Source organism: Vanessa atalanta, chromosome Z, assembly GCF_905147765.1.
Source record: "Vanessa atalanta chromosome Z, ilVanAtal1.2, whole genome shotgun sequence".
Lineage (NCBI taxonomy): Eukaryota > Metazoa > Arthropoda > Insecta > Lepidoptera > Nymphalidae > Vanessa > Vanessa atalanta.
The window spans coordinates 4,446,455-4,465,846 of NC_061902.1; the positions used below are offsets into that span (position 1 = coordinate 4,446,455).

Sequence of the window (19,392 nt, forward strand, 5' to 3'; positions counted from 1 at the left end):
TATCGTCAGAATTTTGTAAATAGGTCGAAATACTATCACTTGGGTTGCTAGACGTTTGAGTTCAATAAACTTGTTACGTCGGAAATTAGACGAAGCGATTTTTAGCCCAGTCATCTAATTTCCGACGAAACAAATCCGACGCAACCGACGACGCCAGCAGAACTTACCAATGATGATCAGAAGTCTGTTTCAGGAAGTTAGAACATTGCTTCTTTTTATTCTACTTGATCTTATAAATTTTATTTATTAAATAATCTATGTAACAAATGTTTTATTTTATTACCAGTTATTTCTACCCGTGGCTTTACCTGCATGTGTTTGGGATAAAAAGTATCGCAAGCCGTTCCGTTCAGGGGTTCTGTCGTGACAAACATCCATACATCCGAACTTTTGTAATTGTTATATTAGTACGATAATGGTATCATTTTATTTGTATATTAATTTATAAATTGATATATATTTGTTTTATTTCAAAAAAGTGTTGATTTGACCGATTGTTAGATGTATGTGTGTTTATGTTAAAATATCGAACGTCGTAGAATATTTGTATCATGATTGCAAACCATCCAAATATGGCGATAAGAGTGTCGAATTATTCAATCAGATGTTATTACATTCGTTGAAAAGTAACATGACTTATGTCCGACATATTGAAGATATAAATTGTATTGCTTTTAAATACGGATTATTCGATTATTAATATTTTATATATTAGTAAGAGTAACTAAGTGTTGCAGTGCTTTGTTAAGATATGGTGAAGTTTTTGGATATCATTCCACCACACTGTTCAAATACAAGCACGTATGACATTTTCATTCAACACATGCAGGTTTCCACGGGTTTATAAATGCAAATTGACAGAATTCGAATATACAATTTTCATTTAACATTTTGGACCAGCTACGTCTGTCATGGCTGATTTATATCTGTTAGGTAACCTGACTATCCAATTGAAAGCCTAATGTCGACGTAAGTTCCCGACGTGTGTGGTATTCACCCAAATCCCGTACGAAGGTTTATTCATTTTAATCACATTTTCAACAAACAAATTTAAATTAAACATAGATATTTTTTATCACAGTCTGTATGTATAATTAAATTACATAACTCGCTTTTAAATATTGCGGAATCATTGCCTTCATTTATAGCGGATATTAAGTTTGCAATATTTCAAGAAATGTTTACGTTGAATCGACAAATTTTGTCAAATGTACAATGACATATGTATAAATATTATACAGAAAGAGAAGTATTATCATATATAAAAAAAGTATTTTTAAATAAATTTAAATAAAGCATTGATTTTGAAAAGAGAATGAGAAAAAAATAATAATTTTATTAAGTACGTACATATGTATAGTGACAAAGCTAGCAGAAGCATTATTGAAGATTATATTACAGGAATAAGAAATGATTTATATTTATTCTAAGATCATCGAGCACTAATTTGAGATACTTATAACAATTATCTCTAAGGAAATCTGTATAGGCGAGTCATATTTTAGTATCTACTCATATTTATTATCTTCGTGTTTTTTAAACGACACTTCTATCTATATTTTACTTGGAGACTTTGTGCGAGTATGTCTGGGTACCATTAACATATTCTACCGCCAAATAGCAATACTTAGTATAGTTGTGTTATTGTTTGAATCTTAAGGGAGACAGAATGACAAGCAGAAGGGAAATAACATCTCAGTTCCCAGTGTTAGTGGCACATCGGTTTTATACGAAATGCTCAAAATTTCAAACGGCATCAATCGGATATCCTACATTATTGAAGATTTTATGTCTCAGTATTAGTAGGTGATAAACAAAATTGTATGTTAAATCAAGCTTTTCTAATTAATCCATAAATCTTGTTATATTCTAATGAATATAAATAAAATTAAATGTAAGTCGATTACGAAATGAATAAATAAATGTAAAAAGCCTAACAAAAGGCCGGACACGCCGGACACAGTTTATTTTGGCCGGAAACGCTATCAAAACCTATCTATGTCCGGCTTTATCCACACGCCTGGCAACCCTATCACACGGGCAATAGTGATCACTTACTATTAGACGTAAAATTTGCCTTCCTGCCTTTGCCATCCTGTTATAAAATAAAGAAAGAAAAGATACATTATATTTCTCGTACTTTAACTAATACAAATTAAAGTCTTCCTTTAAGTTAGATAGGTAGAGTTGGTTTTTATAAAACGGAATAATAAAAATGTATTATCTCCATCGAAATAGTAATATTTTTATCCCGTTATTTCGAAACAATATCGATATAACCAATATTTGAATGTACAGAAATAGCTTGCATCAAACAAAACGGAAACCGCTAATATTAGCTCACTGTTTTACATTATTATTCGCCTTAAAACAATCGCTTCTGATTGCACAGGTGCAGCATGAAATGGCATTCATATTTTGATTTTACCTGAATGCATTGTTAGGATTCGGTTTCAATATATTCGAGAATGTTAATCCATTTTCCCTCTAAATTGTAACATTTGTGAGGCTATTAGCAGACGCGGGTTGTTTAAACTAAGCTAAGCGAAAATTGTTTTTGTAATAATTATGTATATGTAATTCAATGAATATAAATTGAGCAGACAATTAGAACTTCCAACTTCCTTACCCAGAAACATAAAATAATATAAATTTTGAATTTGTTGGAGAGTATTTAAATCCATTTAAAAAACCGTAACGACGTTCTGTCGTGTAATAATAATATCCTTTGTGTAGGAGTAGGAAACCTCAATAAAATTATTAAAAAAAGATCTCACTTTAAAACGATGAAGGCGTTAATCGATAAAGTTTACCAATAATATTCATTCTATTTTTAATGTTGAGTAGTTATAATTAAAAGTATCTCTGCTATTATACGCATATTCAATCTCGATACATGCCAAGCATTAATTGCATATAATTATATATATATATATAGTCAGCTATTTATCGATGTTTAGGTGTTTGTATACGAGTTTCGTGTTTCCAGGCCGGCGATACAGGATATCCAAGTGGGGATGTTTATTGTAAATGATGGTATTATAGGTTTAGTGTTTAGTAATGATTGGCTCTTAATATTTGCCATGAAGTTCTATTAAATCGTTTCTTGTTTGTCTGTCTGATTGTTTATAGTTCTATTTACTAAAAAAAAACTTGAGTCTTTAAATACATAGTATTACTGGCTGCTCCTTATATGATAGGTAAATAGTTTTTTGCAGTAACAGGACATTAAAAGTGTTAGTGATTCAAGTAATTATTATTTTTATCTATTGCAAGCACCACGCCTTTTTTGGTTTCAAATTATGCAAGTGTTATCGTATGCATTAGGTAAAATACACACTAACGCATTTTCATAAGATGGGAATTATTTTCTATTTATTATTGCATTCGAAAATCGAATTCTGAAGTCAGAGTTCCCAACACATTTAGGTCGTTTTATGACATTCGAAATAATTTCTTGAAAATTATATTTCTATTGTGTGTCAACTTTTTTATCAGAACAATTTAAAACACGTGCTTATTAAGATTCAGGATAAGCAAAAAGAAGCGTCAAATTGTTCGGATACACTTTACATAATACGTAACAGTCTAAATCAACCTATTTCAATTTTAAAGAACATTCACTATCAGATGATACGCTATGATTCTTTATGTTACAAGTCTTTATATAAATTACTACCTTTGTTATCGCCCGCGTATACGCTCGCGGCTTAGGAGTCGGGTCTTGGAGTGTGTCCTTCCTTTGAGTTTAAGCTTGCTTCATATCAAATTTCATGAAATCGGTCTACTGATTTAGCCTTGAAAGGACAACAAACAGACAGACATAGTTACTTTCGCATATATAATATTAGTATATATTTCTACTTTATCTTCGATTTTGTCTTTTAAGCCTATTTTATTAATTATGATTATCTTTAGAGACGTAAAATGTGAAGTCGATATTTTAGTAACACAAAACCTTATTAACTACTTATTTTTGTATTGAAAGATATGTCGCGCTATATAGCAGAAAAAAACTGTCGTATAACAGCCTTACTAGGGACGTCAAGTCTGGACGTGGCAGACGGCGTGCGGGCATATCCGAAATCAATTGCTTTGTGACTTCGAAGTCGTATCACTGTCTGATGCAATTGTGTTTACCGAATTATAACATAATTTAAACTTCGTGACGATGATTTCAAAGCAAAATAACCGAAAATAATTTCTGTACATTTATGTGTACTTAAAGCAGAAGAAGTGAGCGAAAACGTATTAACGTATTATATCTATAGGTATATTAAATATAACTGTATTTAAAATCCTGCCGTTTTAAAGGCAGTGATGCAGTACTTGATATTTTCCTTTATTTTTTTTTTAAAAAAAGGACAGATGTATCACATTCGTTGCGCGTTAAACGTTTTACCTTTAAACTTTTATTCTTTACCTTTGTCAATACAAAAGAAAATAAGTAAGAATTGTTAAACGACTTTTTTTATGGCGCTAATAATATTTTGAAATATTAGGTATTTAAAAAATAAGAATATTTTATTTTTTCATATTTAAATTTTTTGATGATATTCATACAATTTACTTCTTAGATTTATAGATGCTCTTTCAATATGTCACATGAGATTCTCTCTCTATTAGCCTAGAAGCCTCTATTGTTACTTAAATTTAACTTGAAATAATTATTTTTAGTTTTTAATTCAATATAAATTTAAACAATTTGTTTATTTCTATTTTAGTTTTTGTACAAGTTGTCGACTTACCTTATAAATAATTAACATTTGAGCAAGTGATATAAATCGAAGATACAACTTTTAATGATTACAATCATATAATTTATTTCCAATTGTACATTTCGTTAAGTTGTCATTAAATTTATTACATGAACACTCTGGTTAAAAATAATAGATTATAAAGTATGAAACAAACTATTAAATAAATTGACATAAAAAAATCAGTAATAATAATTAAGGATGAAGAAATATTGGAAATAATAGAGATAACGATTATCCCTAAAGTAGTTTTCTTTGTATCGTCTTCGAATTCCTAACGTCCCGGTCCGCCAACAATCCAAAACTCTCGAAAAGAAACGATGATTGATCTTCAAACGTATTAATTACCCATGTTATACTACTTATTTTTACGTAGAAAGATTAAAAAAAAATATTCATTTTTTCCTTAAATGTAATTTTAAAAATGTAATTGCAAGCAATAATGCTTGTAATTAGTTATTCTATACTTGGTGGAAGAACTTTGTCAAATTACATGGTACCTTCCGGTACAGATCAGTGGAAACCTAAAAAGGGACGGAGGGATTCTTAGTCACTAAAACATAGTAGCAATTTTAGTTCTATAGTACATTAACCAAATTCTTCTAACAGCGTGTTTATTATTTCGAAAGTATTTTTATTTCGAAAACTCTTAGCCATTTCAAAGTAACATCGTCTATTCGATCACGGCTCACAGGAACGCGTTCTCTCAGCGGCCGGACATTAGTTACCAGAACCAAAAGGGTGAGCAAAATTTCAGCCCAATCGTTTGTCTGGATCTAGCGTTAAATTCATTTGCAATATTCAACTGAAACTTACTAACGAAGTCAACTGTCGTATAACCCTTAGATAAATAGATGAGCTTGGAAATTATTTAATAAATTAAGTATCGAGCTAAAGTTCGGTATATGTTTATATATGTATTTGTATTGAGTTTTGCACCTACACAGGTGCACTCTCAGTTCCCTCACTGTCATTAGTCGATTAGACGGCAAATCCGACCCGACTGGAAATAGTTCAACCGCAGGACCAACAAATAAAGTAAAATTCAACATTGAAATATTCAAGTAAGACTTTATTTAATCAAGCATCCTGTCAACGTAAAAATAAATGTCGTTGTAAATACTCCTTGAAGCTGTTGCTTCTACTCCACTGGTGAAATTCGGCTCTGCAGCTTAACAGGGAAATGCTGGTAGCATTTATTCCATTTACACGCTCATGATTTATGCAGTAATTATTTTATTTATATTCATTGAAAAAACGATTTCGCCATTATTTAAATATAATAATGTCAGTGAGACAACAGTATAGGGAATACAGCAGGTCTTACTTAGCCGATCTTTTATTCATTCAAAATGGCAGAGGCAATTGTCAATTTTTATGGTACGAATGTACGAGTATAAACGCCGGTACGAATTGCTGATTGATTATGTAGAGGGCGTTCGTGAGTTCGTCGACTATTGCCCTAATTGCGCTAATGTAAAATTAATATAAATTTTACGTATCCTCAAGCCGATAACAAGTTGACTTAGTGTTGAATAAATTAATAATATTTTTGAAGTACATGAGTACATTTTATGATAGTAGAACTTCTCGTGCGCGTACAGACTTATGTAAAATGAACTTTTCTTATATAAGTGTTGTAATTACATTACATTTTAATTCTTTTTGATTTGTTTGTTATTCTAAATAAGTCTTACCGTTTCTAAATTATTAACATGATAATATTATATTACATGAACGCGTGCATCTTAACCGATGATTACGGGTTCAAACCCAGGCAAATGTCATTGAATTGTCATGAGCTTAATTTGTATTTATAATTCAACTCGTGAAAACATCGTGAGGAAACCTGCATGTGTCTAATTTCAACGATTACTGCCACATGTGTATCCAACTAACCCGCATTGGAGTAGCGTGGTGAAATATGCTCCAAACCTTCTCCTGAAAGGGAGGCCTTAACCCAGCAGTAGGAAATTTACAGGCTGTTAATATTATATATATAGTGAATATTATCGAACATTAAATAATTTACAATCTATAAATTTAATTAATTATGCGAAATATTTATTAGTACATTCATAGCAAAAACATTTTTCGTGACATTTTCTGTAATAGTCGAACATGTGGTAAATAATCACAAACATTTAATTTGGCTATATACATATATATATATATATAAACATAGCCCTAAATTTGATCACATAAGTCGAAATTCTTTCCCGAACTTGATTCAGTTCAATCTTATGACTAACTACTGAACTAAATGTATTAAAAAATATTTAAAAAAAACAGTCAGTCTTGTGACCCGTTAAGTAGAATGCATGCATTTGTGAATTTTTTACTAGTGACAAACTACACGTCATATAACGATCCGGTGCTTAATATTATTGATAGATACGAGTAATATGCACCTAAGAACGTTCAAGACAAATTGTCATAAAATACAGCTATCCGTGACAGGTAATTTAGTCTTTGAAATATTTTCTAACTAACTCCTGTATCATTATATTGCAGTTAGAAAACATTGGACCATTATATCTTGTTTGATGTTAATTTTTTGTTTTACGAACTTCCCTAACAAATACAAATTAATTCAACATACAAATTGGACCTACGTCGATCGAATTGGGTTGTTATAATGTAATACCCCTCCTTAATAAATTTTTACACTCACTCTGATCACGGAGCACGATCTCTCTGAGCACGGAGCAGGGCCCGCTGGATTACAGTAATTCGGATAAAAAAAGAAAACTACTATATACAGTATTTTTATATAATTTATATTACCATATATTATTTTAAACTAAAAAAAAAATGTGTGTGTGGGCCACGTTTTCCAAGAAGACGACAAGCTCGCGAAGCCCAGCGAAGATCTGCTGATATTTAGTAAAAATATATTTTATATACGCCACAATTTATAAAAATAAAATGTAAAAAAAGGCACGGGCAACTGTGAGCCCGTGGATATTCTATATAAAAAAAAAATAAAAAAAAATTTTTTTTTTTACAATAATGCGGTTATTGTATTATAGTTAAAGGGAACTTCTCAACAGAAAAGTTCTAGGTTCGATCCCAATATGTATTTGAAGTATTATATAAATTTAAATAATGTCTTAATAGGAGTAAATCAGTAATTTATCAAGTCAAGTGTATGCCTTTGAAAAAGAAACAATACTATAGCGCTTAGACGACAGACGCACGGCCGTTCAGCGTCATATGAATGATTTATAAAAATATAACGTACTCATATTGTGAAAAGATCGTGAATCGCAATGAAAAGGCTTCAACACAGAAAAAAACAGAAACTTCTTGCTTGCCGTTTGAAGGGACAATGCTTTTACAGCGCTCGGTAAATTTTCAGAAAATATGTTCTAAATTAATTTAGCAGTATGACTGAGAATTTAATAAACGCTTTTAATTAACACGCTTAAACTTTGACTGCAAAAATGTGTTTGAAATCACGCTTCCATACTTTGCCTTTCAGAGTTACGTCACCTGTTGTCAGTGCCTTTTTGTAGCGTCATACCGAAATCGGATAATGTTGTAAGCTTAAAGATTTTTTCATTGTTGATATCAATGCAACCCTAATGGACGGCATCGCGTAATATCCGAAACAAATGAGTTTTCATTCAATTGAAATCAAAATGTGAAAAGAGTATTTTTATTATTGAATAGAGTATCATATTTCGACTGCCTTTATGCCAGACGGCGTCGTTTAAAAAATAATATACATTGTTTAATTACGGTTTAGTAATGTATAATATAAAGGATACAATATAATAACATTTTGAATTCTTGAAGTTAGACTTCCCATCGTCATTTCACAAGCATTGAACATCGATTTACAAATATTTAACGAGGCGATCAAAACTACGCGAAACTGACATTTAAAAATCCGCCGAAGTTCATTCACCCGCTTTTTTTTCCTAAAGTAATTTTTTTAGTGTATTTTCCTTTACCACAATATAAGTAATATTTAATATACTAGGGTAACATTTCAAGGACGAATTTGTATATATTGGTTTAATTTTGTTACGTATATTATTAGTAAGAAACAATAGTGGCAGTCATTAAATAATCAACTCTAGGGCAAAACAGGTACTTATACTCGTGATGTTTTCCTTCAACACTGAAGATTATGAAAAAAAAAAAAATAGTTACTCTGGCTAGGATTTGAATAGCGTGGGGTACATGTCAGTCACCTCCTCGTGGTGTACCCTGGGCAACGGGGCCGGCTTGAGCTTGCTCGTCGGCCACGGCTAAGACTGGCGGGAGGGATGCCGCGGGGCTGCTCCTGGTACGTCCCTGATCGGCGTCAGGGCGGACCATGTGAGTGGCCTCGTTGGCTAGGAGGGAGTGGGAGGGCTCGCTACTCGAGCCGCCGCTGGTGGGGTCGCGGTTGCATGCCCTTGGCGATCCCGTGGCCTCACCACTCGGCGGCATGGTGGAAACCCGAGGATGGTTTTAGTGGGTAGGACAGGGCATTAGCACTAGCGTGCCCTGGCACGGGGCATTAGTTCCCGGTTGAGTCCCACATACCCGTCCCGGTCCCCCGACCGGGCGGCATGCGTAAATGCATTTCCTCCTCGTTAAACAAAAAAAAAAAAAAAGGATTTGAATAGCGTTAGTTACGCCCAAAATTTATATACATATATTTTTAAATTTTTGTTCAGAAAAACATCGGCATCACAAAGTGTATCAATCATATGTGTCTTGTATATTATATGCGTATGCAACGTAACCTGGTACATAGTAAATTCTATGTCGTCCCACGCTTGTTATTTTGCGCAGCGGAGAATTATGAAGGACTAAATGTTAAATGAAAATATTCTTTTATTTATACAATATCTCATCGGCAAGATTTTGTATATCAGATTTATTATATTTGATTTAGTAGAAAGGTCAGATATGAAAGTATGGGAAATATATATATGCTAATTTTGTCGTTTCTATTCGCGCCTTGTTAATGTATTATTGTACTAATTAGCAATTAGTAGCTTTCAACAGTGCGGAGGGGATCAATTGTTAAGTTGGATTAGGTTATATGCTTAACCTTGGTATATGTTATCTTTATTCCAAATTTCATTCAATAGTTGCGTTAAATATTAATTTTACAGTCATTTGTTGTCGACTAAAAGTCATTTTTGACGATCTATAATTGTGTATAGGTTTTGATCGGGTCTATCGTAAACCTATATATATACATATATTAATAATTTCTCATATATATATATATTATTGATTAATCACAAAAACTCCGAAACTATAACACCTACAAAATTGAAATTTTGACTGTAGGTTCCTTATAGGGTATAGACATCCGCTAAGAAAGTGTTTACGAAACTCCACCCCAATAGAAGTGTGTTTATAAACTTCACGCTGGTAAAGCCGCAGGTTTAGCTAGTATAGACATATTAGAAAGCCGTTTTATCGAAGAGATATGGTATATATTATTATTTTACGTCTGAGTACAGAATAAATACATAAACAAATGCCGTTTGGCTGTTTTCGAATCGGAATCTTTCGTTAATTTCCACTCGTTTTACCCACTCAGCCTTCTTTGCTCTAAAATAATTTTATATAGTGGATACTTTATTAAAAATATTACAAATCGCTGTAAAAGAAGAAAAAAATTGGAATAGAAGTAATAAAATGTACTTAAGAATGACTAAGAAGTAGGAAAGATTTCTTCGAGATAGAAATAGTTTTCGGTTAAATAAAATTGCGAATAACAAATAACAGTCGCTGATAATATTTTTAAATAATTAATTTATACAAAATTAAGAAACTATAAATTAAATTAGAAATAAATTAATGTCGGCATCTCAATAGCTATTCCATGACGAAATAAAAAAATCGCTCTTATTAATAACGCAGTAAGTATGAAATTACTCTACTTATATTTGTTACGAGAAAATATTACCAAGTCCTCATTGTGTGTAGTGAACTCAGTTCAATAACCACTTCTTAACTTTATCAATAGGCTTTCAAGACTAAGCTTGTGTTGTATAGAATAAATGATAGCAAGCGAGTGAGATTAAACATTACGCACTTAGTATCTGTTGAAGAGTTCCACTATATAGTTACCTAATCATCCTTATTACTAGAGCCTAATCGTCGAAACAAAATGAACGAGCTCATAAAATTGCACAGTCTACTGAAGTTTTTCAATATCTCACTTGTACAATTACATATATTCAAAACGAGTAAGTAATAAAAAGGTAAAAAGCGTGGTACAATTGCATACATTTTGATATCCTAGTAGGAGAATGAAGAGACAATCAATTACTGGTTTGTTTTTCATTGCTGGGCTTTTTTTCCAATGGTATTTTTGTAATAAAATAATTTGTGTTATTAAGCAATGCAACGCAAACGCAAACACAATAACCGCTCGTTTTTGGAAGTACTATTTTTTAATGACGTCCGTAAGCATTTTTTACGAAATACGATAATCACCTCTTGACTTCTTAAAATCTTATATCATTCTTAAAATGAAAACATATTCGGAGAAACTACACTTTGAAGCCAATGATTTATCTCCTCAATTATATAAATGCCCCTTATTACATTGAAGTATACTGTAGATATGACATAACACAATATACACGTGTATGATAGGTAATTGAGAAAGGGGGGAAATGTGTCGATCGACTTTTATGAGACCAGCGAGAGAGTCAAAAAGAAGATGGCTTTGGAGGAAACTCTCTATAAACAAGTGACTGGTGATTTTGAACTAGAGAGGATTGTAGATGCGTGAATATAAATCAATTATATTTCCGCATCTACAATCATAAAGAACATAAATAAAAAATATTACATCTGTTTATTATATAACTTTTTATTGTAATTCAATAGTGACGTAAATACCTGTAGTGGTGTATCACACTGCATTGGTTCGTGAAATTTTGATTGCATTGTTTTTGTGAATATGCCGATGATGTTTCGAATAAATAAATACTGTTATACTGTTGTGACGACCTCCGTGGTCGAGTAGTGTGTACAGATGTTTTCATGGGTACGCCACTCCGACATCCCGGGTTCGATTCCCGGCCGAGTCGATGTAGAAAAAGTTCAATAGTTTTCTATATTGTCTTGGGTCTGGGTGTTTGTGCTACCGTTGTTAATTCTGATTTTCCATAACACAAGCTTTAGCTACTTACAATGGGATCAGAGTAATGTATGTGATGTTGTCCAATATTTATAAAAAAAAAATACATCAAACATTTTTTTGTAGTTTCATCCTTTCAAATACGAAAGAAAAATGCTTAGTCTCACCAAGACAGATAAACGTCGAGTACGTTTTAAGACTACGCTAGAGGCTGTTTTCCGGTGATAGTTTTGCAAAATTGCCTTGAAATTGTTTGAAGTTGAAATGAAATTTAAGAATATGTTATTGTAAACTTTACTTGAATAAAATATGTTTAATTTGATGTGACAGCGGCGTGAGCTGACTATTATATTTTTAAGCGGACGAAACCGTGTATATAATTATGCGTTAATATTTAATAAAATAAAATCAATGTTTACCGCTCGCAATAAGCCTGGTTTTCAGAACCTAGGAGTGTAAAGGAATAACGGTCTTCATAATTTTGAATAGCCGCTTTTATAACGAAGAACATATTTAATCCTATTATACAAATAAATTTCGAACGAAAAACAATATTTTATCCTGCTCATTGTTACTGTGTCGAATTCATTCTAGGTATCTGTCATTGATCGTATTGATAGACTGCTGAAAATGTTGTGTGTTTTCATAACCAAAATATTTTATATTCTGTACGTAAAACATACATCTACCAAATTATTTATGCAGTCCTGATATAGAATATATTTTTTTAACTGCTCGGCCGATGCATCCCAATGATATTCAGTTCTTATCTAAAACGATATCTAACACTACTACCTCATCTGTATTTAGATTATTACGGTTAAATCATAGAAACTGTTGCTATCAAATATTTGTTACGGATTATTAAATTTTGAAGTCGATAAATTAGCATTATGGTGCCCCACTGATCACATATTTACATCTTATGTATATAATACTGACAAGAACATGAAACGCTCGCTTGTCACGTCAATATTCTAAATTTAAAATTGATATAACTGCGAAGAGAGAGACTTATATAATAATTTTGTCTCCGTCTACGACGTCACCGCGTGTAATTACGGGTTAAAGATACTATTTTTTTCTGAATAAAAAGTAACTTACATGATGTGCTCTTCCAGAATATAATCTATGTCTATGCCGAATTTCATGCAGATGCATTTAGCCGTTCTGGAGTGATCGAGTAACAAACATCATTAGTAAGATTATATACTAAAACCAAATCCGAATCGCGTTTCATCTTATACAGAATATATTTATAAGTTTAATGTTAGCAATTTTATCAGTTAAATACAAATTAAAAAATAAATAATTTATTATCTACTATCCGCACGCTGAATAGGTCGTTTATAATAATCAATTATTAAATATAGATATAAATTAAGCAGCTTAAGATCACCGGTGGTGGATCGTGGTCTACAATTAGGATGTGAGGTGAGTTGCAGCGATCCCCATATCAATTAACCGTCAAACAATAAGCGATAACAAGGAAATAATTATCACGGCAAGTCAATAATTATCTCGGAGCTGAATGTATAGTTAACTGGTTCACATGATATCTTCTTAATTGGACGTCAGATATACCTATATTTGATTCACATGCCTATTCCGTATATTTCGATAAATCGGTGTATTAAAAATTAAAAAAATATGTGTATGTAATGTATCTTTCGATTTGATAAGCCTTTCTAAAGAAAAATAAAACAACCGATGTCGTTGATTCTACAACGCTACACAATTATTTTAATGTATATTCTGTTTGTGTACAAATAGGCACAATAAGTAAGTTTTTTTTTTTATTTTATTAAAGGCGTGCAAACAATTATTATGAAACTTCGGTTGAAATCGATTCAGACAGGACTTTGTAAGTCTGCATCCTACATCCAAGCTTAAAAGGCGTCTCGAATATCCGAATGATTTCTGACTTTCTCTACTTTTTTTTTTACAAAGGATATTTTTGCCCGTCTGTCATATCTGGTGATAAGTAATTATCACCACCCATAGACAATGGGGCTGTAAGAAATATTAACCACTCGTTGACAACTAATATGTTATGTACCATATGCCTGTAATTCTACTAGCTCATTTACCCTTCAAACCGGAACACAACAATACGGATACTACTTTTGGCGATAGAATATTTCATGATTGAGTGGTATCTACCCATTTTCAATGGGTCGAATTTGCACATACTACATGGACGGTGGTGGAAGTATACTTTAGTTGGTGGCTTTGTGTAAGCCCATCTGGTTCCGAACCACCCACTCATGCGATATTCTACTACCAGACAACAGTGCTCATTATTGTTGTGTTCCGGTTTGAAGGGTGAGTGAGCCAGTGGACTATAGGCACAAAGAATATAAAATCTGAGTTCCTAAGGTTGGTGGCGTATTGGCGAGGTAAGGTATGGCTAATATTTCGTGCAGCATGTTTCTTACAGTACTAACATATATGAGCAAAAACTTATAATCAATCAGGTGATCTCTTTGGGAGTTCCGCCTAGTTGACATAAAAAAAATCTCTCAAAATGACAATTTCTGAAAGAACTTGAAAAAAGTGTTTGTTTGCGTCTTAAAATGCAAATTTCAAAAATGCAGAGACAAAGAATTTAAAGAAACTGATATCAATAAATTACGTGTTATTAATTTAAAACTTTACATATAGCTGACAACCCATCACCTCACATTTCACCCCCTTGAGGAGTAAATTAAAAAATATGTCTGTGTCCTTCCACGATAGTGAAATTATCTCCCTATCAAATTTCATCTAAATCGTTTCAACGGTTTAATCATGAAGAAACAGAGATACTTTCGCGTTCATGATATTATTATATTTATATATAAATATATATTGTTTTGGTTTTTAGCTGTAATATATAAAAGAAAATAAGTAATATTAATAAGCAGAAGTAAGGGTATCGAAAATACAAGAAGTAATAATTTAAAAAAACAAGGAAATGGACCCAAGCTGAGATGACCTAATGGATGGGAGGGTGAATGTTATCCTATATATAAAAAAGGATTGACAAACTTTTCGTGTGTTTAATCTTAACTTATAAATTATAATAATTTTATGATAAAACCTTGGCCGACGGAAATCATAATTTTCAAAGTTCTTGCAATGGACTAAAGTGGTGGCATTCAAGCTCCAAACTAACTCCTCAAAATTAGAAAGGCCTTTAAAGATTTAAAGATGTTTCATTTTAGGAGACACGTAATTTTGAGAAAGCAAAAACCTGTATCGCAATCCTCATTCGTACTTACTACGAGGAACAATGTACAACAATGATTTTCCAAATTATTTATCCGAAACATCGTCTAACTGAACTTAGAAAATTTAAGAATAAAATTAATCCAATTATCGATAGATCGAGATCTATATCATGATTTGGCTTCTTATAATATTTATAATTTATGTTATTTATGTTATTAATGTATTGCTGGATCCTTGTAATATAAGATATTTAAACCTTAAGAGATCGTCCTTCGTTAGGTGCAGACGAGAGAGACATTGAATTTGTTATCGATATTTTGATAAGTAATATTCATAAAATATTTGTCATCGGATGCACTTATTCGTTATTATCTAAGACACGCTAAGCAGTTGCTGACATTTCTCCGCAAACAACTCGAGCAATTTGCAAGACGAATCTAAATTGAAATCTAAAACTGTACGACCGTCATTAAATAAAACGTCTAAACACGGACATAATTAAAAAGCACACGTAATGTAGTCATTACGGATCGTTATTATAAAAATGTACATAAATAGTTATGTCAATATTTTGAAAATATTAAATTCGCTGTTAGCAATTACCTAGAGAGTAATATAATATCCGACATTCCGCCATTTTACAGTGCGAGCCAGGGTATTAATAATCTAATCATAACAACATAATAAAAACAATAACCTAACGTTACAATGTATGAAACGACCGATAAATTAGACAGCTCACATGTGTCGATCATGTCACGCTAATAATATTAATTGATACGGCGCTAGGCATGCAATTTGTTACGTAATTTAATTAAAAAAAAAATTACATACCCTTTGGGGGTTGGATTGTATTCGCATATTTGCTGCGTCCCCTGCTGAGCGGGAGAGAGTAAAACGGTCAGCGTCGGCGAAGGACATTGGAACGGTTGCGCTTGCGCTGCCAGGCACTGCGCAGGCGCAGGCTGGATTTCCTTGTCTTGATAGTACGGGAAGGGAAAAACGTCGTACGCCCGGTTGGGGTAGTCGCGCTCGAGGAACGACCACTCAGCCATGTTCGATTTATCGTGGTCGAAGTCGAACTAATGCGTAGCATTGCGCGCGTGCATCACCGGTCACATCGCGCGCGCACTGACTGCGTCCCGCCCGCACCTCCGCACACAGAAGCGATATAAACAACTGCAAATCCTTTATCTGCCTGCCTCGCGATTGCACTGCGACGGTTAACGGCTGATAAAGACCACTGCCGGTTTTTATCACTGTTCTCTTTCCATTTAGTCTCAAAACTCTCTCTACCAATCAAATAGTCAGCTCCAATTAATCAAATATTCGATCACCTGATTCACTTATTAAAAGTTCTGTCAGCCAAAAACGGTCTGGTATTTTTTTCAAAAAGCCTTTATGTCTACTACACGAGTCGTCTCTTTAAATGTTATAAAAGTAATAAAAGGCTAAATATTTTCAAATTAATTTGAAGATTTGATTAAGATATCAAATAGACAAACTAGTCAACATTTGTGAAATGAATCTATAATTAAGATAATTTGAGAATGTACATTTGGAAAATCACAGGAAAACAACATGAAATGCATACTGATAACCTCATAGATGTTGGATGATACTGACCTCATGTCAAGCGGTCAAGCTAAATATTGACATACTGCAAGTGTGCAAGGTGACCGTACCTTCAATTTATTAAGGTCAATAAACTAATAATGTCGGCACTCCACGTACACTACACAGTTGCATCAAAACACTCGTTGTTTGTCTAGATTTTCTGTAATCAACAAATAAGATTTCATTTGGCACAAGTCGTTGAGTCGCAACAAAATTTCAATTACATCATTAATTTATTATTGTTGGAAATGTACGAGTACTTTATTATAATGTTAACTTCTATTGCGCTATATTATAATTTTAAGTATAATATATTTTTTATTGTCTTTAAATGGTATTATGTACTGTATTATACTCATTGTGTAGACTTGCCTTAACAGAATTTGGCTCACTAGGAGTAATTTTAAATATCGAATGACGTATCTACAATCTTATCGTACGTCCTCTTCTAATTAAGATTAGTGTTATTGACATTGAGAACTTAGAAGATGACCAATGAAATGGTTACGTGTGTTTTAAAACTCATGTCAAGCGATCCAACTAAATATTGAAATTATTATATTACAAGTGTAGTAGGTGACTTGACCACAAATTTATTACAGTTAATAAACTAATAACGTCGTTACTCCATCTTCACTGCCGTTGTATCAAAACAATTGGTTTTACTTGAATTTAGTTTGCATTAAGAATGAGCCTACATGAGAAAAATTGACATGTAAGTACATACCTATCATGTAAAATAAAGCAAAAAGCCAAGGTAAAGGGTATTTCAGCTTTTTAACTTGCTTCCTTGTCTGTTTGTTCGCAACAAATGCATTCGTTTTGAAACTTTTCGATTTTTATCAATCTCATCGTTAAAACCATTTTACACGGACACTATGTATTGTTTGATCTAGTTCAGGAGAACATACAACTATATAAAAATATTTGAATATAGTCTAGGGCGTCTAACGGTACCTTAATAAGTTTAGCGGACTACTAACAAAAACAATTATTATTTTGGTATGGATGGATTTATCGAGGCGGAAATCGATGTGTGTTCCTTAATCACGTTAGTCATATACCTATGTTATATTTTATGTGAATCATTCAGTGATGTGCCTTGGAGGTAAGACAGATTTTTATGCCATGACGGCAAATGACATGATGCTCTCTTATACCCTCCCTCCGTGTGCGTGGCACGTATTTTTTACTTGTTATTTAGTTTTATGTTATTGTATTTATTTATTTTACATTTTCAATGTTATAGTTTTATCGAGATTTTTTTCCGGTTTTGCAGGATTTTGTCCAAACGAAAACGGTTTGGACTATTAACCATTGCATAAGAATTTACGAATAATCCTGCGTGTATTGAGTATGACTGTTTTTACAATAAAATAATATTTTTATTTTATTGTAAAAACAGTCATACTGTTTGTGAATGCTAAGCGCTTGTCAGCTAGAGAATAGTGAGTAAGGAGTAACTCCTGTTGATGAGATGATGACGGGTATAGCTTTAACGACTTTTATCACTAAGATTTAATTTAGAATTATATTAAATTAAATTTATAATGTCGTGTAATGCATTCGAAACCTCTTCGTATCCGAAAGTGTAAAGCTATCGCCAGAAACAAAACTCAATGGTTACAAAAAATAAATAAAAGCTTTTAGTAAAACTCATACAAAGTTTAGTTTAAGACAAAAACCATAAAAATATTATGCCTACGCTTAGCATGAAAAACTTTTCTATAATAGGTTAAATTATAATTATGATAAAGTTTATTATGTTTTTTTTTAACTTTATATCTGTAAAATAACAAACTTTAAATATTGCATTAATTTGTTTATTATTTATAAGTATTTAATAAAAGCCAATTATGGAAATAGTCAAAGGCGGTAAGTGGGAGTTGAGAAAAACGTTTTTTTTTTTCTTGGTAAGTTTAGACATTTACTATATAGAGTTTTTGGGTAATGTTTTTAAATGAAGATAAATATAGTGTTGTGCTCATACAAGGTGCATGTAACGTCTTCGCGGTACGTTAGAGGCAGATGACTAGGTATTTCCACGGGCGCATGCGAAAGCGGTCCCCCCCCACTTAATATGGGGGAACGCGTAAGGTGTCTTTCCAGCGAGAAAAAAAGGTGGAACGGCCGACGGAAAGACCGTTTAAAACGATGTATATGAAAGTATGCAGTACGGGGCTAAAGGACGAATTTAGCGCGTGAAGTTAAAATCACTATTCATAAGGGTCGGACCGATTCAGTCCGCTGTTAGATTGGCAAGCCTACATGACTGCGATGTACGATTGGAAGAACACGGAAAAGTATCGCTGGTTTTGAATGGGCACTGAGTTCACACTCCCACGTAACCCCTATTTTTATAGAGGCGAATTATAAAGCAATTCTCCCGATAAAAGACGGAAACTCTTTGTCAGAAATTACTTATACATATATACGTAACTATCAATTTCGAAGTTAAACATTTACAGCTCGTTAACCACTAGAATTAATCGTAAAGGCTTAACAGATAGTCGTAGTACAATAGACATTGACCATTAATAACATAAGAATAGCGTTGATTATTATATATACTACATTCATGATATCACGGAAAAATTCCATATAAAATGTATATTCGAAAAAAAAAAAAACACATTTCCATTAGTAAAAGTAATGGAACAAAAGCTCAGTATTTGCGAAAATACAATCAATGTTATT

General features: G+C 32.5%; 1 protein-coding gene across 9 annotated transcripts in view; it reads right to left on the minus strand.

The window, feature by feature from the left end:
- LOC125075747 (neuronal PAS domain-containing protein 2-like) overlaps positions 1-16,198 on the minus strand; it is a 90,589-nt gene extending 74,391 nt beyond the window's left edge. For all 9 annotated transcript variants that reach the window (XM_047687455.1, XM_047687456.1, XM_047687452.1 and 6 more), the window contains exon 1: positions 15,913-16,198. In XM_047687455.1, the coding sequence (XP_047543411.1) occupies positions 15,913-16,133 (221 nt within the window). In that variant the 5' untranslated portion in view covers positions 16,134-16,198. The remainder of the gene's footprint in view (positions 1-15,912) is intronic.
- Between the last annotated feature and the right edge of the window lie 3,194 nt (positions 16,199-19,392).